This window comes from Myxine glutinosa, unplaced genomic scaffold (genome assembly GCF_964187855.1).
Source record: "Myxine glutinosa unplaced genomic scaffold, kmMyxGlut1.1 SCAFFOLD_1202, whole genome shotgun sequence".
In the NCBI taxonomy this organism is placed as follows: domain Eukaryota; kingdom Metazoa; phylum Chordata; class Myxini; order Myxiniformes; family Myxinidae; genus Myxine; species Myxine glutinosa.
The window spans coordinates 67,613-93,265 of record NW_027617297.1 but is presented as its reverse complement, the minus strand read 5'-3'; the positions used below and the strand labels follow the sequence as shown (position 1 = coordinate 93,265).

The 25,653-nt window shown below is 44.5% G+C and overlaps 2 protein-coding genes across 2 annotated transcripts in view; both read right to left on the bottom strand.

Moving 5' to 3' along the window:
* Positions 1-6,431: 6,431 nt before the first annotated feature.
* LOC144889157 (uncharacterized) lies at positions 6,432-11,240 on the bottom strand. The gene is made up of 2 exons (XM_078769108.1): positions 11,091-11,240; positions 6,432-7,310 (listed from the first exon to the last, which is right to left on the bottom strand). Exons 1-2 carry the CDS (start codon positions 11,238-11,240, stop codon positions 6,432-6,434), a joined length of 1,029 nt encoding a protein of 342 aa, XP_078625234.1.
* Positions 11,241-11,305: 65 nt separating this feature from the next.
* LOC137437373 (uncharacterized) overlaps positions 11,306-25,653 on the bottom strand; it is a 76,228-nt gene continuing 61,880 nt past the window's right edge. Inside the window, exons 6-9 of the mRNA XM_078769111.1 lie at positions 24,129-24,240; positions 18,050-18,119; positions 16,559-16,623; positions 11,306-11,351 (exon numbers count right to left, since the gene is read on the bottom strand). Coding sequence (XP_078625237.1) covers positions 11,334-11,351; positions 16,559-16,623; positions 18,050-18,119; positions 24,129-24,240 — 265 coding nt within the window. The 3' untranslated portion in view covers positions 11,306-11,333. The remainder of the gene's footprint in view (positions 11,352-16,558; positions 16,624-18,049; positions 18,120-24,128; positions 24,241-25,653) is intronic.

The following is a 25,653-nucleotide window of genomic DNA, read 5'->3' as shown; positions in this document are numbered from 1 at the left end:
GCCAACTTACACTATGGGTTCTAATAACCAATTCCCATTGGCCAAACTGTGGTGCTCCTCAATTTTTGGGGTCTCACTCCCCCGATTCATCTCCCGGTGCTCTAGCACAATTTCTGGGCTGCGACGTGTACCTCTCCCAACAGGTCTACCCACCTGCACACCTCCACCACTGTAGTTGCCACCCGAGCTTACCTAGCTCCTCACCCTAACCTATCTAACTGGGGCAGGCCCCTCCTGGCTCTGTCACCCCACTCGGTGCCCTCTGGCACTGGGCTACCCGGGTCCGTCCTCCGGATCCTCGGGCCCCATCCACAACAACTACTACCGGCTCCCAGAGCCCACCTGCGGCCTCCCCTGGCCGACATCCTTACAGTGGTGGAGTGCCCAACCCAACTACACACACTAACAGGCTACACGCCCAGCCATTTCCACAACACCAACGCACCCATCCACATACCATTCTGTCACCCGCACCACAGATGCCAATATCCAACTACAATGTACCTATACCCTCTACCTACCACTTACACTACCCGCCCCGGGTATCCGTGATGGGGGTCCACTCTTCCCCCATTCACACCTTCGCACCATCCACTCCACTCCACAATTTCCACCATACTCACTCCACGACCATCCATTCCAATACTCCATACCATTTATTCCATACACCTGCCCTCCATTCACCTGTCGTTGCACACCTGTGCAATCTCACCTGGTGCCACCTGCACCCTCCTTTCTTCCTGGACCACTTGGTCATCACAATACACATCACCATCACTCACTCATACACTGCTCCACACACCTGTTCAGTTGCACACCTGTGCAATCACACCTGTTCAATCACTCCCACACACGGCATCATCTCAGCTAACTCCTCCCCTCTGAAACTTGCGCTTCCCAGTCGTCCCTTTAAACTATTGCGCTCCCACGTCATTATCAACCACACTAACCTACCTGCGTCCCCACTACAGGTATCAGTCACTAACTAACCTTATCGTTACCTAAGGTCATCTTCGCTAGATCCCTATCATTATCCAAGCCCTCCCTGGCTCGTTTTCACTGCCATAAACCCCATAAGCTAGTGCTCCTTTGCCCCCCACTCTGTGAGGGATGGTGGATTTGCCATCCCACCACATCGGGGGTCTCTCACTATCAATTTCGCTCGTCCAAATCCAACCATTCAAAAATTTTCCATTTACTGCCAATTCTATTCACTTTTCTAAATTTCGTTTCAAATCACTACTATCACTATCACCATCACCCGTCTACTTATTACATCCTCTCGGTGCGCCAATTCACATCACCCGTCTACTTATTACATCCTCTCGGTGCGCCAATTCACATCTACAGCCCGGCTTCGTACAGCCGAGCAATGAACGCGGGTCGTTTTTTTTTTTGCCAGCGGCTGGATACGTCCCGCATTCGGGGCAGGGACGGAGGCTTACCCGGGCCGAGATCCCATGCACCACTTCGGCGTGGAGCCATCCAATGTCCCGATCTCGACCTGCCGGCACGTCTCAATAGAAAGTGGTCGCCATGACGACCCTTCCTATCGAGCTGCCCGCTCCGCCTTGTGGAGCCCGGACGCGGCCGCTCCACGCGAGGCCCAGCGTGGATCGCGCACGGCGGTCCTTTCGAACCCGCCGTGGCTCGGATCTCCGCTGGTTCTCGCGGCACGCGAAGCCCGGCACGCACCGAGGGCCCGATCCGGCTAAAAGTCGACCTAACCTTTAACCCGGTTACCGTCGACGCTTCACCTGCAGGCTTACATGCATACGCTACCTCTTTCTTGCTCATACATGCAGCCGTTCCCATTCTCCTCGTACCTTTTCTTTCACACCTCGGTACACTCACTCCGCTCACCGACTTGGTCACACACCTGACCACCGAACACTTTGGCACACATTCGTTGCTCGCACACCTCACCAATACACCGCTTCGCGCCCCCTCCTCGGTCACCTCCTTTGTGACAATCACAGGTGTGCTCTCACCCGCACACCCAACCACGTGTCTCACTACCAATTCCAGCGTGCATTCCCACTCACGCTCTACCATTCCAGGTGTGCATCCTTCCATCCCAGGTGTACATCCTCGCTCACCTATCACAACCAGCTCACGCTCCGTTTCACTCTCACTACTCTCACCTCCACTCTCAGTCGCGCACTCACCCTTACTCTTGACAGCATGCGCTTTCCCCATGCACCCGTCCGTTACACACCTTTCTCGCGCATCCTCCCGCGCACACTTCTTCGTTACTTCCTCCGTAACACTCACCACAGGCATGCATTCTCCCTTACTCTTGACAGCATGCGCTTTCCCCATGCACCCGTCCGTTACACACCTTTCTCGCGCGTCCTCCCGCGCACACTTTTTCGTTACTTCCTCCGTAACACTCACCACACCGCGCTTCCCTGTGCTCCCTCGCACACGCGCTTTGACCAATTCACTCTTGACGGCACACTCACTCCTCGGCGTGCACTTTTTCCTCACACACCCCATGGTCGGACATTCTCGCACACCCCTTTTTTCGCACACCTGTCCTGTCACACACCTCACCAACGGCCTTTCACGAACACCCGGATCCAAACCAATCCCCAAGCCGACTGAATCTCCCCTCACATCATGTACATTGCCACTCACCTCCGTACCTCGTCGCACCTCCTCCGCCACCTGCAAACTTTTTATTTGGTTAGTGAGCACCGCATCATGATTTGAACACAGACCTTGTACATATTCCATGACTTCCTCCTTTATCTCCCTCTTAGCTTCCCTCCGTCTCTTCTTAATTTCACTCACCCCTTCTTCCACCTCCTCTAATTTTTCCTTTACCTCTTTCAGCTCCCGGTGCGCCCCCTCGATTTCTTCCTCCATTGCTACTTTAACCGTTTCTATGTGCGTCCTTACCTCCCGGTCCTTCGTCTCCATTACTTCTGTCACCTCTTCCAACCTCTTCGTCAATCCCTCATGTACCATTTGACATTCCTTTTGTGTCGCTATTAATTCATTTTTAATGTCCTTTTGTGTTGCTTTTAAACCCCCGATGATTGCAGTGTTCTTTTCCACTTGGTCCGCTAGTTCTTTTTGTCCCACCGTCAGCTGTTCTACTCCTTTCGTCAGGTCTTCTATTCCCCCCTGTAACTTTACCGTATTATTTCTCACCTCTTTCTCGATACGCTTTTCGCCTCGCTTTACCTCCTCGCGTAGCCCCGAGACCTCCTCACTCACCCCTCGTCGTATTTCCTCCATCTGGTTCCCCATCTGTTCGATTTCCCGGGCGGATTGTTCCCCTATTTCCCGCAATTTGTCCTCCATCCTATTTTCTAACCCCATTAACCCATTTTTCACCCCTTCTATCCCATTGTCTAACCCCTCAAATTTCTTGTCTAATCCCTCAAATTTCTTGTCTAATCCCTCAAAATTATTGTCTAACTTCCCACCGGTACCCCTCGCTTCGTCCCTCATTACCCCCATTTGCCCCATAATTCTGCTTTCCATTTGTTCCATACTGTCGTTTTTTTTCTGCATTTCCACCATGAATTGGGTCATGAAGGCTTGCATTTGGGTCGCGCTCATTGGTTCCGCGACCGTGGCCTCCTCAACCACGTGCGCGAGGGCGCCATTTTGTGCGTCTGAAACCTCCGCAACCACATTGCCATTTTTCTCCTCCTCCCTTTCCTCCACATACATTTCCCCGAGGTCCTGGGTCGATTCCACCCTGTCTATCTCTCCCACCGACATCCGATCGCCTTGATTGTCCATGGCGCGATCTCAAAATTCGGGTTTTGCTTTATAAAACAAAATAAATTTCGGCAGCTCGTAATTTTGACCAAAAATTTTTTTTTTCTAGATGTTTTTAAAAATTTGGTTCGGGACCCGAATTCCACTCCCAGACACCAATTGTTACAGACGCGGCTTTTAGATGTTATATGGACCGAGCGGTGGTGTATTTAACCGCGTCCGAACAGTTACTCCCCGATTAAAACCCGATTTCACCCGACGTTGACCAGATCGCCCCACGGATATTCAATCGGGAAATCTCTAAAGCGATCGCAAGAGAATGAAAAAGAAGAAGAAGAATACGGAGGAAGAACAGATTTATTATACACACACAAGCAATATTTTAGAGCGACCAATATTATTTACAGCAATAGATGGAAAAGAGCAGTCACACAGTGCATTGTTAACTTATTCTATTTCATTTACTTAATCCCCAAGACAAACGAGTAGGACAGGACGTTCACACTCACACGGTGGATATTGCAGGAAGGAATAGCTGAGGTGGACGCGTGGAGGAAGGCAAGGTCGGAGGCCGCAGCACCCCTCGCGGTTTTGGCGGGAAAACCTCCGTCGCGTATCCGCGGCCGTCACGCGCTGGCTCGGCACACCTGCTCCTCTTCCTGGGGTGGAGCCGTCTCCCTCCGTTCAGCGCGTCTCTCCAACGACAGGGGGGTATTGCAGGCAGGCAGGTAGGTAGGTAGGTAGGGCTTGCGGTGGATTGCACTCCTCTTCCAGGTCATCCCCCAGCGTATCTCTCAAGGCCTCTCTCCAGTCATCTCTCATCTGGACTCGTAAAGCAGTCCCCTGCAGTCGCTTTTATCACCTCCGGCGGAATTAAGCCGCCGGCTCCGAGGGCACGCCTACCGGGTCACTCACCGCGGTGTTGATTGGCTGTTAGGGCCGGTTCACTCCTGCCCTCTTCTGACGAGGTGGAGCCACGCCTTTCTTCTCCAACCTTACCTCGTGGCCAATGGTGGTTTGAAGAAAACCAGCCAAAATGCGGAAGGCAAATGGAAGGGAGGTTTTGGGGAAATTGGAAGGGCCTACGCTTATTTTGTTTGATACAATGCAAAGTCAATCTAGTGGAAAACACATACTTAGCCTACATGGAATAAGGAAATACACTATTTAAAAGATATATCGTGACCTGCGTGTATGTTCTATGAAATTAATTAGGAGGACGGCTGCGACCATTATTTACATTACCAGGATGTTACCATACCAAAACCATACTCTTCACATCCGTTACCCTTCCTCCAAAATTGTTACACTCCTCAAAACCCGTTACACTTCTCAAAACCCGTTACACTTCTCAAAACCCGTTACACTTCTCAAAATCGTTACAATATATATATATATATATATATATATATATATATATATATATATATATATATATATATATATATATATATATAAAAGATAGATAAAATATGTTGACATAAATCGAATAGCGTGGATCGGGATGCTGTGCTTGCCTCACTATACATCGCTGCAGAGGCACAAGTTTGTTTGAACTTAGGATAATGACTATATGAGTTGTTGTGTCGTCATGATTTAAGCCAATGATAATGCAAACATTTATTCTGCTCAAATTTATTTGTAATATCAGTGATGTTACATCTTTATAAGCAATTTAAGTTCAGGATAGTGATAACACTTCACTGTAAACAATACAACAACATGTCGCAGTTCTTGGAAGGTGAGGCAACTGCTTGATAGCGAAACGAATATTGTCAGGGTGGCCAACGCGTCATGATCCTACATACAGTTGACCATATGTGAAGACCGGTTGTTCTAGCCACAAGCACACCCTAGACAAACTCTGCCCCTGACTCTTGTTTATGGTCATGGCAAAGGCAATTCTCACTGGGAACTGACGTCGTTGCCAATGGAATGGGAAAATCCCATCTGTAGGTTGAAGAGTGATGCGAGGGATAAACACACTGCGACCTGCATTGTCACCATTAGCAATAATAGCCTTTAGGAGGCGGCCACAGATAACTTCTTTCACGATTAACCGTGTCCCATTTAATTGCAGAGTCCTGGCTTCGCGTTGAGGTTGCGGAGCAAGATTAACGGCATGCCATCCTTGAGTGAGAGTTGATGAGGTGGCATTCCGGCAATGTTAAGGGAATTGAGATATTCAGTTGGCAAACGTGTGGCATCGTCATCATCATCATCATTTACCGTCTTGTCTGCACTTTGACAAAGTGTTGGTGTTCCAGGAAATGTATCTGACATGACCTCGTTGATGGTATCCACCAATGTGTTATTTGGTGCTAATATTGCACGATCTGCCATCCACTTATGATCTGTGTGGTGTCGGTGAAAGTCAGGAAAGACCCAGTCAATGACTTCACTCATGGATCTACTTGATTGTTTCACGTGAGGTGCTGTCAATTTGCATGCACATTTCCTCTGGTATTTCAATGCATGCCTCATTGTTGTAGGGTAGCTGTCCGTTGCCAAGTTGTAGTAGCCAACGATCAAACTCCCTCGATTTTTTATAATGTCCAATGTCCATTCATAAGCACACGCATATTCTCGGTAAGGTGGAATATCTTGAAATGTTGCCACAACATAGAGAATATTTCAGAGAGGCATTGACAATCTGGGCACGTGATCCATGTTTAATAACAGGAAGCACCTGTCTAAAGTGTCCAGCAGAGAACTATTACTTTTCCCCCAAAAGGTATGTCTTGGTTGGTGATGTCTCGTAATGTACGGTGGTCAAGTGCCTCAAGTAGGTGCCTGTGACTCATTGGAGCCTCGTCCCATACAATAAGGTTTGCTCTACGAATTAGGTCAGCAAGAACACTTTGGTGAGATATCGATATTGATAATGTTGTTGAGTCAGTGACCATGATGGGGGCTTTGAACCTGGAATGAAATGTACGTCCACCCAGCAGAAGTGTAGCCGCAATACCACTTGAGGCAACAGCTAGAGAAACATTCATTTTGTCACTGTGCAGGGTGTGTGCAGCAGCTAGCAGAGTGTTCAGTGTATAGGTTTTACCTGTCCCACCTCTTGCATCCAGGAAGATAGCCAATGGTTCCTTTTTCTGTAAAGCAACTATAACAGTGTCATATACATATACCTCACGTTGAGAGGGTAGAAGTGCATTTGGGCCATGCAAGCGTTGGTTTACAATGTTTCTCAAAGTTTTAAAATCATAAGCAAGTTCAAATTCCTCCTGAATAATCATTGGCAGTTGTGGTTGTGCAATATTTCCATTGATTGCTTGCACTGTTGCACGCAAATCATTTGTGACATTTGGCAGATGAAACTCAGAAAGTTGTCTGTCGTGGTGTTGAAGGCGATGCTCAACGTCCAGCGATACCATTGCACGCAGGAGTTGATGATCAGCTTGCTTATTGAGGAACCCGAGGAAGAAAGTCATCCCACCAGTGCATATGGTGATGGTCGAAGACCATAACTGGGTCAGCAGGGTTTCAAAAGAGTAGAGTAGGAGGGTCACAAAGAGCTCCCTGATTTGTGGGCACATTTGTATTGCTTCTGCAATCTGCATCTGTCAATGCAAAATGCCATTCTCCATCATTTTGAAGGAGACCAAGCGTCTCACACATGCACTTTGGAAAGTTTCATGGCACTGACCATTAATAGTCCTCTACTTCCTTCTACATTTATTTCCATCACTCTTCTCAACCAGTCACTTTCATCCTTCCTCAACACATGACCAAACCATCTCAACCTGTTTCTCTTCACAGCATCAATCACAGGCTCTATTCCCATCATCTTTCGCAATTCATCATTTGTCTTCCTCTCTCTCAACGATACTCTGCACATCCACCGAACCATTCCCATTTACACCCTTTCCAGCCTTCGTTGCTGCTCTACGTTCATTACCTATGTCTCGCTCCCATAAATCATAACACTTATCACACATGCAGCATACACCTTTCCCTTCAGCTTCAACGACACTACCCTCCTCATCAGCACGCCACTCAGTTCCCGAAACTTCTTCCATGCACATCTCACTCTAGCAACCGTTGCTGAGTCTGATCCACCTTCTACATTCAACATGTCTCCGAGGTAGCAAAATGTTTTCACTCCCCCTTCCTCTTCATTAACGGTATGGACCTCAAACATCCGGGGCCTTCGCTCAAACTTGACTGATCTCTCCATACAGGTTGCTTCTGACAAACCAGACGTGATCTGCTTAACAGAAACTTTCCTACCTCATGGTGTCTCTGATTCCTTGGTATCTATCCCAGGTTATTCGCACCTCCAGGAAGGTTAGACCTGAGCCATGTCCTGGAGGTGGGGTTGCTATCTTTATAAAAAAAACTCTTCCTCACTCGCCCTGCACTGCCCTCTCTCCACCTCACCCCCAGGAATACCTTTGGCTACGGCTTACCCTTCGCTCCCACCTTTTGTTCATATGTGTGTTGTGCCGTCCACCAAACAGTGATGACTCCATATACATCTCGCTGTCTGATAATATGGACCAACTTCTATCTACCCATCCCAACTCTCTCTTCCTCATATGTGGTGATTTCAATTGTCACCATGCCAGTTGGCTGGGTGTGGGTACCTCTATCACAAGCCATGGCTCCTCAGCAAAGGACTTCTGCGACTCACTGGGACTCACGGTCTGGCACCACCCTCTGCTCACCAAACTCTCCTCCTTTGGTATCCATGGAAATCTCCACGCATGGCTGGCGGACTTCCTCTCTAGTCGTAGTCAACGTGTGGCCCTGAATGGGTTTATCTCATCTCCTCTTCCTGTTCAGGCTGGAGTTCCCCAAGGCAGTGTTCTGGGCCCTGTGCGTTTTCTGGTCTTCATCAATGATCTCTCTGACTCTCTTGGAAAATCCTCTCTATCTCTTTGCTGATGACTCTACTCTCTGCCACTCCATACCTATTCCTTCAGATAGGCAGGCAGCAGCCTCCTCACTCTCTGCAGACCTCGACAAAATCACAGACTGGGCAAACAAGTGGAACATTTCAATCCTGAAAAATCTCACACTATCACTATGTCTCTTCGAAAAGACCGTCCGGACAACCCTCCCATGTACTTTGTCAACAAACTTCTCCACGACGTTATGTCACTCAAGCTTTTGGGTCTCACTATCTGCCATGATCTTTCCTGGGAAAACCACATTTCAAATCTGGCCTCCAAAGCCAGCCGCCGACTGGGCATCCTCCGTCGTGCGAAGTCCTTCCTTGGCACACCTGAGCTCCTCACCACATACAAGGCTTTCATCTGCAGCTCAATGGAATACTACACTCCCCTCTGGGCTGGTGCTCCTGCCTCACACCTAGCTCGTCTTCACGCGGTTGAAACCAAAGCGTTCAGAATCATTGGAATCTCCCGCGATGAAGCTAACTCCAAGGGCCATTCACTCACTCACCGCCGGCAGGTTGGTGGTCTTTCCGTCTTCTACCGACTCCTCTCCGGCCTTGCCCTCCCAGCTGTCTCTGGGCTCTGTCCCCCAAATATTCCTGCAGGTCGCACAAGATCTGCCTGCAACCCTCTTATGGTTAAACTGCCAAAATCAAGACTCTGCTCACCTTCACTCCTTCATTCCTCTTTTCTCCTGCCTCTGGAACAAACTCCCTCACTCTCTTCAATCCCACTCCTCCCTCCAGGTCTTTAAAACAGCTGTTCACCACCATCTCTTATCTTCCCCCATCCAAAACCTTGATCTTTTCTACCCCTGCTAATTTCACCCCAAATCCACTTTTTTGAAATACCAACTTCTGTGCTGGAAGTCCTTGGTGTACTTGTGTTTTATACTTCTCCCACCCCCCCCCCCTTCCCACGCCTCCTCCCCCCAAGCCCTCTCCCTCCCACACATCTCCCGATGTCCCTGCTCTCAAATGTTGTGTTTGTGTGCTTCCCCTTCTCTCCCCATCTTGTCTACTGCTCCCTCTTTTTATATATTTTGTTTGTTAGATTTGTTTGTGAAATAAATGTTAGCTCTTTCACAAGCCTCGATTCTGTAAACAAAAAAACAAACCCCCACCCCCCCCAAAAAAAACCCTCCTTTACGTTCTGAGCCAGCACCTCCATCACAGCTACAAATAGTAGTGACCTTAGTACCGACCCCTGATGCGCTCCCACCTTCACCTCAAACTCACCACTGTTCCCATCCTTCATCCTTACAGCTGTACGCGCTCTTTTGTACATTGCCATCACTACTCTGATCAACCATTCCTCCACTCCTAACTTCCTCAATGCCCGTGTCAATACTTCGTGTGGAACCCTATCGAATGCTTCCTCCAGATCAACAAACCCAAGAAACAGCTTCTTCCTCTTCTCCATGTACTTCTCCTGCAACTGCCTCACAATAAAAAGCGCGTCTGTCGTTCCTCTTCCTGGCATAAATCCAAAACTGCATTTCGTCGATCTGCACTTTCTTCCTTATCCTCCTCTCCAACACCCTTTCCAATACCTTCATTCCATGCTCCAATAACTTTATCGCTCGGTACGAGCCACACTCCAGAGGGTCACCTTTCCCCTTGTATAGAGGGACGAGGGTACTCAGTTCCCAATCCACTGGAATGCGGCCTTCTTTCACCACCAGATTACAGATCTCTGTCATTCTCTTCACACCCCAACTTCCTGCTGCCTTCAACACATCTCCCACAACTCCCGTCAGCCCTCCTGCTTTTCTACTCTTCATTGCTTTTATCGCTTCCTCAACTTCCTTCTCAGTTATCTTCTCTGCCGGTCCTAAAACTGGGTTACTCTCTATGTTGCCATGCCATTCATTCTCTGCATTCAACAGCATTTCCATACATCTCTTCCGTCTTCCTTTAATTCCATCTGGGTCCACAACGATTTGTCCCAAGCAACTCACCCCCATCACATCACACCTCTCTTTCGCTATCTGCTTTGCAATCCTGAATACCGCTCTCTGACCCTCTTCCGAATCCAAGCGTTCTCCGAACATTTTCCTGCATGCCTCCTGTGCCTTTGCTACCTCTTTCTTTGCAGCCTTCTTGGCTGCCTTATAGCCTTTGCTACCTCTTTCTTTGCAGCCTTCTTGACTGCCTTATAACTTTCATGCTCTGCTTTTTCTGCTCCCGTACCCTTCGCCTTCTGCCACTCCTTGAACTTCTTCCTCTTCTCGTCAATCCTCTTTCCAACTTCATCATCCCACCACCATGTTCCCAAGTGCCTCGGTGGTCCTTTTGTCCATCCACATACCTCACCACCGGCTCCCAACAGACTATCTTTCATTGACATCCAATCACTTTCAAGCTCAACCACATCAGCCTCTACCCTACTCAGCCTCTCTTTTAATGCCTCCCTTACTGGCACCTCTTTCAACCTCCACACCTTCATTCTCGGTTGGTACTTCACCCGCCGAGCTCTCCTCGCACCTTTCACCCTCATGTCGCAGACAACCAAGTGGTGCTGTGAAACAGCCTCCTCCCCCGGGATCACCTTTGTGTCCCGGAGGTGCCCCATATCTCGCCTACGCACCATCAGGTAGTCAACGGTTGTCGTCGATCCACCTGAGTGTTGTGGAAAACCAATCAGGTCCACACAACTTTAGTCCAACTTCTGGTTTAATTCCATTTAGATCATGACATCATCCTGTAATGCAGGAAATGCAATAAGCATAAGATATGGCATCACATGGGACCATTCATAACATTCAATGTAAGCAATGTAAGCAAGCTGAATATTCTATGCTGGCGTACCGTTAGCGAGTCTACCAGATGTAACGTGTCACAGGAGAAGTCTCGGAGCACCGTCCGCAGCAGCGGGTCTTATAGTCGCGCCCCTAGCGGTGTCAACCAGGGTCGGGTGACGAAGGGTGTAACGCCAAGTCGTCGGGCCCTGGTAGACTCGGTGAGGGGAGGGTCGGTAGACTTTCGGCGATGGGAGCGTCGGGAGAGTCCATAGTCTCATAGATGGGTTCGATCGGTTCGTCCGATCTAAATATCTCTAATTCTGGGAGATTTAATCTATCTCTAATTCTGGGGGATTTAATCGATCTCTAATTCTGGGGTATTTAATCTACCTCTAATTATGTGGGATTTAATCTTTCTCTAATTCTGGGGGATTTAATCTATCTGCAATTCTGGGGGATTTAATCTATCTCTAATTCTGGAGGATTTAATCTATCTCTAATTCTGGGGTAATTAATCTTTCTCTAATTGCAGGGGAATGAATCTATTTCTAATTCTGGGGGATTTAATCTATCTCTAATTCTGGGAGATTTAATCTATCTCTAATTCTGAGGGATTTAATCTATCTCTAATTCTGGGGGATTTAATCTATCTCTAATTCTGGGGAATTTAATCTATCTCTAATTCTGGGGGATTTAATCGATCTCTAATTCTGGGGGATTTAATCTTTCTCTAATTCTGGGGGATTTAATCTATCTCTAATTCTGGGGGATTTAATCTGTCTCTAATTCTGGGGGATTTAATCTATCTGTAATTCTGGGGGATTTAATCTATCTCTAGTTGCGGGGGAATGAATCTATCTCTAATTCTGGGGGATGTAATCTATCTCTAATTGTGGGGGAATTCATCTTTCTCTAATTCTAGGGGATTTAATCTGTCTCTAATTCTGAGGGAATTAATCTATCTCTAATTTTGGGGGAATTAATTCTGGGGGATTTAATCTATCTCTAATTCTGGGGGATTTAATCTGGGGGATTTAATTCTGGAGGATTTAATCTATCTCTAATTTTGGGGGATTTAATCTATCTCTAATTTTGGGGGATTTAATCTATCTCTAATTGTGGGGGAATGAATCTATCTCTAATTCGGGGGCATTTAATCTATGTCTAATTGTGGGGGAATTAATCTTTCACTAATTCTGGGGATTTAATCTGTCTCTAATTCTGGAGGATTTAATATTTCTCTAATTCTGGGGGATTTCGTCTCTCTAATTCTGGGGGATTTCATCTATCTCTACTTCTGGGGAATTTAATCTTTCTCTAATTCTGGGGGGATTGAATCTTTCTCTAATTCTGGGGGCTTTAGTCTTTCTCTAATTCTGGGGGATTTAATCTTTCTTTAATTCTGGGGGATTTAATATATCTATAATTGTGGGGGAATTAATTCTGGGGGATTTAATCTATCTCTAATTCTGGGGGATTTAATCTGGGGGATTTAATTCTGGGGGATTTAATATATCTCTAATTCTGGGAGATTTAATCTATCTCTAATTCTGGGGTAATTAATCTTTCTCTAATTATGTGGGATTTAATCTTTCTCTAATTCTGGGGGATTTAATCTAACTCTAATTCTGGGAGATTTAATCTATGTCTAATTCTGGGGGATTTAATCTGGGGGATTTAATTCTGGGGGATTTAATCTATCTCTAATTCTGGGGGATTTAATCTTTCTCTAATTCTGGGTGATTTAATCTATCTCTCCTTCTGGGGAATTTAATCTTTCTCTAATTCTGGGGGGATTGAATCTTTCTCTAATTCTGGGGGATTTAGTCTTTCTCTAATTCTGGGGTATTTAATCTTTCTTTAATTCTGGGGGATTTAATCTATCTCTAATTGTGGGGGAATTAATTCTGGGGGATTTATTCTGGGGCACTTAATCTATCTCTAATTCTGGGGGATTTAATCTGGGGGATTTAATTCTGGGGGATTTAATCTATCTCTAATTCTGGGAGATTTAATCTATCTCTAATTCTGGGGTAATTAATCTATCTCTAATTCTGGGGTAATTCATCTTTCTCTAATTATGTGGGATTTAATCTCTCTAATTCTGGGGGATTTAATCTATCTCTAATTCTGGGGGATTTCATCTATCTCTAATTCTGGGGTAATTCATCTTTCTCTAATTATGTGGGATTTAATCTTTCTCTAATTCTGGGGGATTTAATCTATCTCTAATTCTGGGAGATTTAATCTATCTCTAATTCTGGGGGATTTAATCGATCTCTAATTCTGGGGGATTTAATCTATCTCTAATTACAGGGGAATGAATCAATTTCTAATTCTGGGCGATTTAATCTATCTCTAATTCTGGGAGATTAAATCTATCTCTAATTCTGGGGGATTTAATCTTTCTCTAATTCTGGGGGATTTAATCTATCTCTAATTCTGGGGTAATTAATCTTTCTCTAATTATGTGGGATTTAATCTTTCTCTAATTCTGGGGGATTTAATCTATCTCTAATTCTGGGGGATTTAATCTATCTCTAATTCTGGGGGATTTAATCTATCTCTAATTCTGGGGGATTTAATCTATCTCTAATTCTGGGGTAATTAATCTTTCTCTAATTATGTGGGATTTAATCTTTCTCTAATTCTGGGGGATTTAATCTATCTCTAATTCTGGGAGATTTAATCTGTCTCTAATTCTGGGGGATTTAATCTATCTGTAATTCTGGGGGATTTAATCTATCTCTAGTTGCGGGGGAATGAATCTATCTCTAATTCTGGGGGATTTAATCTATCTCTAATTGTGGGGGAATTCATCTATCTGTAATTCTAGGGGATTTAATCTATCTCTACTTCTGGGGAATTTAATCTTTCTCTAATTCTGGGGGGATTGAATCTTTCTCTAATTCTGGGGGCTTTAGTCTTTCTCTAATTCTGGGGGATTTAATCTTTCTTTAATTCTGGGGGATTTAATTCTGGGGGATTTAATCTATCTCTAATTCTGGGGGATTTAATCTGGGGGATTTAATTCTGGGGGATTTAATATATCTCTAATTCTGGGAGATTTAATCTATCTCTAATTCTGGGGTAATTAATCTTTCTCTAATTATGTGGGATTTAATCTTTCTCTAATTCTGGGGGATTTAATCTAACTCTAATTCTGGGAGATTTAATCTATGTCTAATTCTGGGGGATTTAATCTGGGGGATTTAATTCTGGGGGATTTAATCTATCTCTAATTCTGGGGGATTTAATCTTTCTCTAATTCTGGGTGATTTAATCTATCTCTCCTTCTGGGGAATTTAATCTTTCTCTAATTCTGGGGGGATTGAATCTTTCTCTAATTCTGGGGGATTTAGTCTTTCTCTAATTCTGGGGTATTTAATCTTTCTTTAATTCTGGGGGATTTAATCTATCTCTAATTGTGGGGGAATTAATTCTGGGGGATTTATTCTGGGGCACTTAATCTATCTCTAATTCTGGGGGATTTAATCTGGGGGATTTAATTCTGGGGGATTTAATCTATCTCTAATTCTGGGAGATTTAATCTATCTCTAATTCTGGGGTAATTAATCTTTCTCTAATTCTGGGGTAATTCATCTTTCTCTAATTATGAGGGATTTAATCTATCTCTAATTCTGGGAGATTTAATCTTTCTCTAATTATGTGGGATTTAATCTATCTCTAATTCTGGGAGATTTAATCTATCTCTAATTCTGGGGAAATTCATCTTTCTCCAATTATGTGGGATTTAATCTATCTCTAATTCTGGGGTAATTAATCTATCTCTAATTCTGGGGTAATTCATCTTTCTCTAATTATGTGGGATTTAATCTCTCTAATTCTGGGGGATTTCATCTATCTCTAATTCTGGGGTAATTCATCTTTCTCTAATTATGTGGGATTTAATCTTTCTCTAATTCTGGGGGATTTAATCTATCTCTAATTCTGGGAGATTTAATCTATCTCTAATTCTGGGGGATTTAATCGATCTCTAATTCTGGGGGATTTAATCTATCTCTAATTACAGGGGAATGAATCAATTTCTAATTCTGGGGGATTTAATCTATCTCTAATTCTGGGAGATTAAATCTATCTCTAATTCTGGGGGATTTAATCTATCTCTAATTCTGGGGGATTTAATCTATCTCTAATTCTGGGGTAATTAATCTTTCTCTAATTATGTGGGATTTAATCTTTCTCTAATTCTGGGGGATTTAATCTATCTCTAATTCTGGGGGATTTAATCTATCTCTAATTCTGGGGGATTTAATCTATCTCTAATTCTGGGGGATTTAATCTATCTCTAATTATGGGGGATTTAATCTATCTCTAATTGTGGGGGAATTAATCCATCTCTAATTATGGGGGATTTAATCTATCTCCAATTCTGGGGTACAGTAATTAATCTTTCTCCAATTATGTGGGATTTAATCTATCTCTAATTCTGGGGTAATGAATCTATCTCTAATTCTGGGGTAATTAATCTATCTCTAATTCTGGGGTAATTAATCTATCTCTAATTCTGGGGTAATGAATCTCTCTCTATTTCTGAGCGAATTGATCAATCTGTATTTCTGAGAAAATTAATCGATCTTTAATTCCGAAGGAATTAATCAATCCGTATTTCTGAATGAATTATCTTTTTTTTGTTGGTTTATTGAGACAATGATCACATAAGCCGGAGTTATGCTTCTACGAAGATGCACGTAAGCGTCTCTGCATAGCTATGCAGAGAAGGGGTTTATGGGTAACCGTAGCCCGCATAGGCTCGCCGAGGGGTCGATGCGCACCCCTCCAAAATCTCAACAATGCGTCGCACGTAGCTGTGGTCATGTGCGTCAAACAAACGCTGATTGGTTGAGCAGGGAAGTATATCTGGTAGCATTGAGGGTTGGGCCCAGACCCAAATCCGGAACTAAAACAAAGAACCAAAACATTCAAACAGAATGTTTACACTTTTACTGGAGGTGGAAACGGGTTTCCATTTCTGGGTGCTTCTCCATTTTCTGTACATTCTTTAGTTTTAGTAAATGTGACACTGCCCCGTACTGCACGCGTTAACGTTACATGCAAGTAAGTTGGCAAACACCCATGCGGACGTCTGCGGGCGACACCCGTGCATGTTTGCAGAAGCATAAATCAGCCTTTACACCTAACGTACCTTGCCAGAGTGTGTGGGTAATGCATGTAGATCGTTGCTTTTCATTTGGTCTTTATCAACAAGTCCTACAAAGGAATTAAACATGAACGATCAATTAATATTGGAACATTCAATCAGCCTTTTTCCTTTTTTGAGCTCGAGCAAACGTTACAACGAGCTCAAAGTTTTGTTTGAAGACCAGCAGCTCCCTGAATGGTGCAACAAGACAGGTGTGTACAACAGTCACTGGCACAAAGGATGATTCTTATTGTCAGAAGGTCAAGAAAGAGGGACTCCTTAATGTAATAATAATGAATGCAAATTAAAATGTAGCTAGCAAATTGTGAAAGAAACGGATTTAAGTTTGTTTTTACAAAGGACGTTGCCATGAGATAATCACAAACAAGGGAATTTGAATGGAGAAATCACTTGATAACATATTGCTTGTGCTATGTTGCTATGAAAAAAAGGAGGTGTTAGTGCATGAGTGGTGTGTGACGACATGGTGTGTATATTACATCACTTTGCAGGAATATGAAAAAAACAAACTCAAAAAAGGATGTTTTAGTGCATGAGTGGTGTGCGACGACATGGTGTATATATTACATCACCTTGAGAGAATACTAAAAAAAAAACTCAAAAACGAAGTGTTAGTGCATGAATGGTGTGCGACAACATGGTGTATATATTACATCACCTTGCGGGAATACCAAAAAAAAAAATCTCAAAAAAGAAAGTGTTAGTGCATGAGTGGTGTGGTGTGCAGTGACACTGTGTGTGCATTACATCACCTTGCGGAAATACTTTTAAAAAACAAGAGAAAAATGACCACAGTGTGATCACCAGCTGCGACGTGTAGAATCATGAGGATATCCGTTGCAATATGCGCTACCAAATTCGACCAGTCATTAAATTATACGCATGCACCAGCGTCTTTTTGTCTTTCAGTTCTGGTCTTGTCCTTTGTTTTGCGACGCATCATGCTTCATCAACTGATTACATATAATGTATGGACGTGAATGTTATTTCTGTTAATGTTAATCTTAATTCATTAATGTTATTTATTAATGTTAATTCTGGGTGGCAGAGGGATAATTTGAAACGGGCTTGGTCGGTAGGGGAAGTCCGAGTGTATGCGCATGCGCTTTTCAAAAAGGCACCCCAACAACAAGAACAACAACGCGGTCCTCTCATAGAGATGCTCGTCGCAGCTAAAAACTCAAAAAAGGAAGTGTTAGGACAGGAGTGGTGTGCGACGACATGTTGTGTATATTACATCGCCTTGTGGGAATACTTCCGCTCTAGCAGGGAACATGGCCTTAAAATGCATGTTGTTGTTGTTGTGTTGTGGGAATACTTGAAGAAAAAAAATTCTAGAGTGTACATAATCATTAGCTCATAGAAGAGAAGCATCACGACAAACGTCTTTTATAAGTTCCGAAATATATTACAACAAATTATCATGTAGAGCTGTAGGAATTGAACGTGAAAGATTAAAAAGGGTCTCCTTACTCCTGTTCGGTATCATCTCCATCGCTCCATATGGAGGAGCCAGGATTCCTGCCAAGTATTGTCGATATTTCTGCAAACATGATGCAAGAACACAAATGAATGTGGTTTCTTAAGCAGACAAAGTGCTATACGATTCCAATGTAATGATTTGTTTTGAAGTATTCTTTCTTCTACATTATGTAGTCCATATAAATAGGGCTACGGAGTGTGGGATCTGCCTTAAGTGGACCCATAAATGGGAAGGAGTCAGATATTGATGAGCTGGCAGGGCATGACCAAGGTGGGATCAAAGGACAGGAAGTTTGTTTTACAAGTGGAAATACCAACTGGTTTTCTACAAAGCCCTGTGAAAGTTTGGTGTCTCCATCTGCAATTATTGCCATAGACCTGTTGGGTGGCCTGCTTGCCAGTCCTGCCTTTTCCCATTGGGTAGTTTGGACCAAAAAGTGGATGCACGTCTAACCCAGGTTTCCACCAAAAGGTAGATGTACGTTTAACCCAGGTTTATACCAAAAGGTGGATGCACGTTTAACCCAGGATTATACCAAAAGGTGGATGCACGTTTCACCCAGGATTATACCAACAGGTGGATGCACATTTAAACCAGTATTATACCAAAAGGTGGATGCACGTTTAATCCAGGATTATACCAAAAGGTGGATGCACATTTAAACCAGGATTATACCAAAAGGTGGATGCATGTTTAACCCAGGTTTCCACCAAAAGGTAGATGCACGTCTAACCCAGGTTTCCACCAAAAGGTAGATGCACGTCTAACCCAGGTTTCCACCATAAGGTGGATGCACGTTTAAACCCAGGTTTATACCAAAAGGTGGATGCACATTTAACCCAGGTTTCCACCATAAGGTGGATGCACGTTTAAACCCAGGTTTATACCAAAAGGTGGATGCAAATTTAACCCAGGATTATACCAAAAGGTGGATGCACATTTAACCCAGATTTGGACAAAAATGTGGATGCACGTCTAACCCAGGTTTCCACCAAAAGGTGGATGCACGTTTAACCCAGGCTTATACCAAAAGATGGATGCACATTTAACCCAGGTTTCCACCAAAAGGTGGAAGCACATTTACCGCAGGATTATACCAAAAGGTGGATGCACATTTAACCCAGGATTACACCAAAAGGTGGATGCACATTTAACCCAGGATTATACCAAAAGGTGGATGCACATTTAACCCAGGATTATACCAAAAGGTGGATGCACATTTAACCCAGGATTATACCAAAAGGTGGATGCACGTTTAACCCAGGATTATACCAAAAGGTGGATGCACGTTTAACCCAGGATTATACCAAAAGGTGGATGAACATTTAACCCAGGATTATACCAAAAGGTGGATGCACATTTAACCCAGGATTATACCAAAAGGTGGATGCACATTTAACCCAGGTTTCCACCAAAAGGAGGATGCGCATTTAACCCAGGATTATACCATAAGGTGGATGCACATTTAACCCAGGATTATACCAAAAGGTGGATGCACATTTAACCCAGGATTATACCAAAACGTGGATGCACATTTAACCCAGGTTTCCACAAAAAGGAGGATGCGCATTTAACCCAGGATTATACCAAAAGGTGGATGCACGTTTAACCCAGGATTATACCAAAAAGTGGATGCACATTTACCCCCAGGATTATACCAAAAGGTGGATGCACATTTAACCCAGATTTGGACAAAAATGTGGATGCACGTCTAACCCAGGTTTCCACCAAAAGGTGGATGCACGTTTAACCCAGGCTTATACCAAAAGATGGATGCACATTTAACCCAGGTTTCCACCAAAAGGTGGAAGCACATTTACCGCAGGATTATACCAAAAGGTGGATGCACATTTAACCCAGGATTACACCAAAAGGTGGATGCACATTTAACCCAGGATTATACCAAAAGGTGGATGCACATTTAACCCAGGATTATACCAAAAGGTGGATGCACATTTAACCCAGGATTATACCAAAAGGTGGATGCACGTTTAACCCAGGATTATACCAAAAGGTGGATGCACGTTTAACCCAGGATTATACCAAAAGGTGGATGAACATTTAACCCAGGATTATACCAAAAGGTGGATGCACATTTAACCAAGGTTTCCAACAAAAGGAGGATGCGCATTTAACCCAGGATTATACCAAAAGGTGGATGCACATTTAACCCAGGATTACACCAAAAGGTGGATGCACATTTAACCCAGGATTATACCAAAAGGTGGATGCACATTTAACCCAGGATTATACCAAAAGGTGGATGCACATTTAACCCAGGATTATACCAAAAGGTGGATGCACGTTTAACCCAGGATTATACCAAAAGGTGGATGCACGTTTAACCCAGGATTATACCAAAAGGTGGATGAACATTTAACCCAGGATTATACCAAAAGGTGGATGCACATTTAACCCAGGTTTCCACCAAAAGGAGGATGCGCATTTAACCCAGGATTATACCATAAGGTGGATGCACATTTAACCCAGGATTATACCAAAAGGTGGATGCACATTTAACCCAGGATTATACCAAAACGTGGATGCACATTTAACCCAGGTTTCCACAAAAAGGAGGATGCGCATTTAACCCAGGATTATACCAAAAGGTGGATGCACGTTTAACCCAGGATTATACCAAAAAGTGGATGCACATTTACCCCAGGATTATACCAAAAGGTGGATGCACATTTAACCCAGGATTATACCAAAAGGTGGATGCACATTTAACCCAGGATTATACCAAAAGGTGGATGCACATTTAACCCAGGATTATACCAAAAGGTGGATGCACATTTAACCCAGGATTATACCAAAAGGTGGATGCACATTTAACCCAGGATTATACCAAAAGGTGGATGCACGTTTAACCCAGGATTATACCAAAAGGTGGATGCACATTTAACCCAGGATTATACCAAAAGGTGGATGCACATTTAACCCAGGATTATACCAAAATGTGGATGCACATTTACCCCCAGGATTATACCAAAAGGTGGATGCACATTTACCCCAGGATTATACCAATAGGTGGATGCACATTTAACCCAGGATTATACCAAAATGTGGATGCACATTTAACCCAGGTTTGGACCAAAATGTGGATGCACATTTAACCCAGGATTATACCAAAAGATGGATGCACATTTACCCCAGGATTATACCAAAAGGTGGATGCACATTTAACCCAGGATTATACCAAAAGGTGGATGCACATTTAACCCAGGATTATACCAAAAGGTGGATGCACATTTAACCCAGGATTATACCAAAAGGTGGATGCACATTTAACCCAGGATTTTACCAAAAGGTAGATGCACATTTAACCCAGGATTATACCAAAAGGTGGATGAACATTTATCCCAGGATTATACCAAAAGATGGATGCACATTTAACCCAGGATGATACAATAAGGTGGATGCACATTTAACCAAGGTTTCCACCAAAAGGAGGATGCGCATTTAACCCAGGATTATACCAAAAGGAGGATGCACATTTAACCCAGGATTATACCATAAGGTGGATGCACATTTAACCCAGGTTTCCACCAAAAGGAGGATGCGCATTTAACCCAGGATTATACCAAAAGGAGGATGCGCATTTAAACCAGGATTATACCAAAAGGTGGATGCACATTTACCCCAGGATTATACCAAAAGGTGGATGCACATTTAACCCAGGATTATACCAAAATGTGGATGCACATTTAACCCAGGTTTGGACCAAAATGTGGATGCACATTTAACCCAGGATTATACCAAAAGATGGATGCACATTTACCCCAGGATTATACCAAAAGGTGGATGCACATTTAACCCAGGATTATACCAAAAGGTGGATGCACATTTAACCCAGGATTATACCAAAAGGAGGATGCGCATTTAAACCAGGATTATACCAAAAGGTGGATGCACATTTACCCCAGGATTATACCAAAAGGTGGATGCACATTTACCCCAGGATTATACCAATAGGTGGATGCACATTTATCCCAGGATTATACCAAAATGTGGATACACATTTAACCCAGGATTATACCAAAAGATGGATGCACATTTACCCCAGGATTATACCAAAAGGTGGTGCACATTTAACCCAGGATTATACCAAAATGTGGATACACATTTAACCCAGGATTATACCAAAAGATGGATGCACATTTAACCCAGGATTATACCAAAAGATGGATGCACATTTACCCCAGGATTATACCAAAAGGTGGATGCACATTTAACCCAGGATTATACCAAAAGGTGGATGCACGTTTAACCCAGGATTATACCAAAAGGTGGATGCACATTTACCCCAGGATTATACCAAAAGGTGGATGCACATTTAACCCAGGATTATACCAAAAGACCACTCCATATTCTACCAATCCAACTGCTCTCTCCCTCCCACTCCATATTCTACCAATCCCACTGCTCTCTCCCTTCCACTCCATACTTCACTCGACCAATCCCACTGCTCTCTCCCTCCCACTCCATATTCTACCAATCCCACTGCTCTCTCCCTCCCACTCCATATTCTACCAATCCCACTGCTCTCTCCCTCCCACTCCATATTCTACCAATCCCACTGCTCTCTCCCTCCCACTCCATATTCTACCAATCCCACTGCTCTCTCCCTCCCACTCCATATTCTACCAATCCCACTGCTCTCTCCCTCCCACTCCATATTCTACCAATCCCACTGCTCTCTCCCTCCCACTCCATACTTCACTCGACCAATCCCACTGCTCTCTCCCTCCCACTCCATATTCTACCAATCCAACTGCTCTCTCCCTCCCACTCCATATTCTACCAATCCCACTGCTCTCTCCCTTCCACTCCATATTTCACTCGACCAATCCCACTGCTCTCTCCCTCCCACTCCATATTCGACCAATCCCACTGCTCTCTCCCTTCCACTCCATACTTCACTCGACCAATCCCACTGCTCTCTCCCTCCCACTCCATATTCTACCAATCCCACTGCTCTCTCCCTTCCACTCCATACTTTACTCGACCAATCCCACTGCTCTCTCCCTCCCACTCCATATTCGATCAATCCCACTGCTCTCTCCCTTCCACTCCATACGTCACTCGACCAATCCCACTGCTCTCTCCCTCCCACTCCATATTCGACCAATCCCACTGCTCTCTCCATTCCACTCCACACTCGACCAATCCCACTGCTCTCTCCCTCCCGCTCCATATTCGACCAATCCCACTGCTCTCTCCCTCCCGCTCCATATTCGACCAATCCCACTGCTCTCTCCCTCCCACTCCATATTCTACCAATCCCACTGCTCTCTCCCTTCCACTCCATACTTCACTCGACCAATCCCACTGCTCTCTCCCTCCCACTCCATATTCTACCAATCCCACTGCTCTCTCCCTCCCACTCCATATTCTACCAATCCCACTGCTCTCTCCCTCCCACTCCATACAGAGAGACTGAGCTGTCGCCCGCAGACAGGGAGACTGAGCGGGACAGGGAGACTGAGCGGGACAGGGAGACTGAGCGGGACAGGGAGACTGAGCGGGACAGGGAGACTGAGCGGGACAGGGAGACTGAGCGGGACAGGGAGACTGAGCGGGACAGGGAGACTGAGCGGGACAGAGAGACTGAGCGGGACAGGGAGACTGAGCGGGACAGGGAGACTGAGCGGGACAGGGAGACGGAGCGGGACAGGGAGCCGGAGCGGGACAGGGAGACGGAGCGGGACAGGGAGACGGGGCGGCACAGGGAGACGGAGCTTTTTCACGTGTACTTACTTGTACACGGGTACTTACTTTTTCACGTGACTAATTTTGGGAATGCTCCTCACCGTGAATGGAACATCCATCTTTGGGAATGCTCCTCACCATGAATTGAACATCCATCTTTGGGAATGCTCCTGACGGTGAATGGAACATCCATCTTTGGGAATAAACCAATAAACCAACAAAGCTCGGTCAGGGACTGTCGCCCGCACCTTTGGAGGCAGGATATAGTGCATTATTAATTTATGATATATAATGACGCTCGATTTTGGTGCACTGTTCGTGCCTTCAACCCGTATGACAGCCGCACATGACACTTACAGTTTCAGTGTGCCCGAGGACTACGACTGACGACTGACGTGACGAGTGACGAGTGACTAGCCGAAGGGTGGTTCTTCTTCTTCTTCTTCCTCTTGGGGTCAACTTCCTGGATCTGGAACGGGAACGGGAAGTGATATTTTTTTCTTTTATTCTTTCCTTTACCCTGTGGATGGTCCATCGATTTTATATATAATTATAAACCGAAGGGTTTTATATATATATATATATATATATATATATATATATATATAAGTCCTTAAGGGTCAACGAGATTATTTAAATATCCTTCAAAAAAACAACAACATTTCATTTTATGGCCGTTGAATGTGACGTCACGACAAGGAACGGTGGACGATTTCAAATGCATAAATTCGCTTTTCAGTGATTAATTATTGATTAATTGGTTTGGATTCAAAAGGGTGGAGGCCCGGGTGCCCGGGGCGTCCGCCCGGACGTCTTTAGCGTGAGGCTCATTTTCCGCGGCGCAACACCTGCGGGGGCCCAGGGTCGAGGATTCGAACCTTTGCCGTTTACAGCTCTCGAGTACGCATCGTTGATACGTCATCGTGGCCCGCCTTAGCCCGGTGCACCACGACGCCTCCACCGATTGGAGTTCACTTGGAACATGCATTTAACCCCCATGTGATTGATCTAGTTAGGCAGCTTAGCAATAATTTCTGGGGGAACGACTTTACAAAACTACCATTTTTATTTTCGTGCTTATGGACCAAACTTTTACAAATAACACTGCATGTGATAGTCAGGTGGCTTAGCAACAATTTTTAGGCGTAATGTTACAAGCCGGACAAAAGTCCCAAATTTGGTATGGAGCTTCGTTTGGACCTATCAATTGATTTTAGCCGAGGAGCCATCCTGACCGTTTCAGATTTTCCAAGATGTTGGCCAAAATTCAAAATGCCACCAGCAAAACTGAAATATCATATATCTCTGGCTGTAGAAGTCACAGATAGACAAATGAGGTATCAAATCAGGGGTTTTTGAGGTCAGTGAAACTGATTCAGGGAAAGGTACATTTCATATGTCACTTATTTTCGAGATGACGTCCAAAATCCAATATGGCCACCAAGGAAAATCATACTATAATGCAAGGACTTGAAAAGTTTGTTCGCCTAAGGCTCAGGCATCGAAGGATGGATTAACTTGACACTTTGCACACCTATAGATATCGTTTTAGTGGGGCGGCTTAGCCCAAATATTCAAAAGAATTGTGCATTTTGTGATACAAGCACCAAATTTGGCACACTAGTAGACTATCATATTATGAAAAGATCTGGATATTGGGCCATCTCAGATTCAGAGATTTGATTTTTGCAAGATTTGCAGATTTTGCAAGCTGAGATTGCAACGCCAGGGACGGCCGACTCCTTCCTACGAGCTGCCCACGTCACCCGCACAAGAAGAGCTCATCAAATCACTGCAGCGGCACTGCACATCCTGCAACACCGTGCGTATGAACGCCACTGTATGACATATGCTGATGATGCAGAAGACCTGCCTGAGTTCG

Bases quoted from the DNA above. Each gene is read 5' to 3' on its own strand.
- LOC144889157 (XM_078769108.1), bottom strand. From the start codon at position 11,240: ATGGTGCGTAGGCGAGATATGGGGCACCTCCGGGACACAAAGGTGATC. The intron at 7,311-11,090 runs GTGTGGAGGTTG...TTGCATTGACAG, and splicing joins AGTACCAACCGAGAATGAAG to ATGCAGATTGCAGAAGCAAT.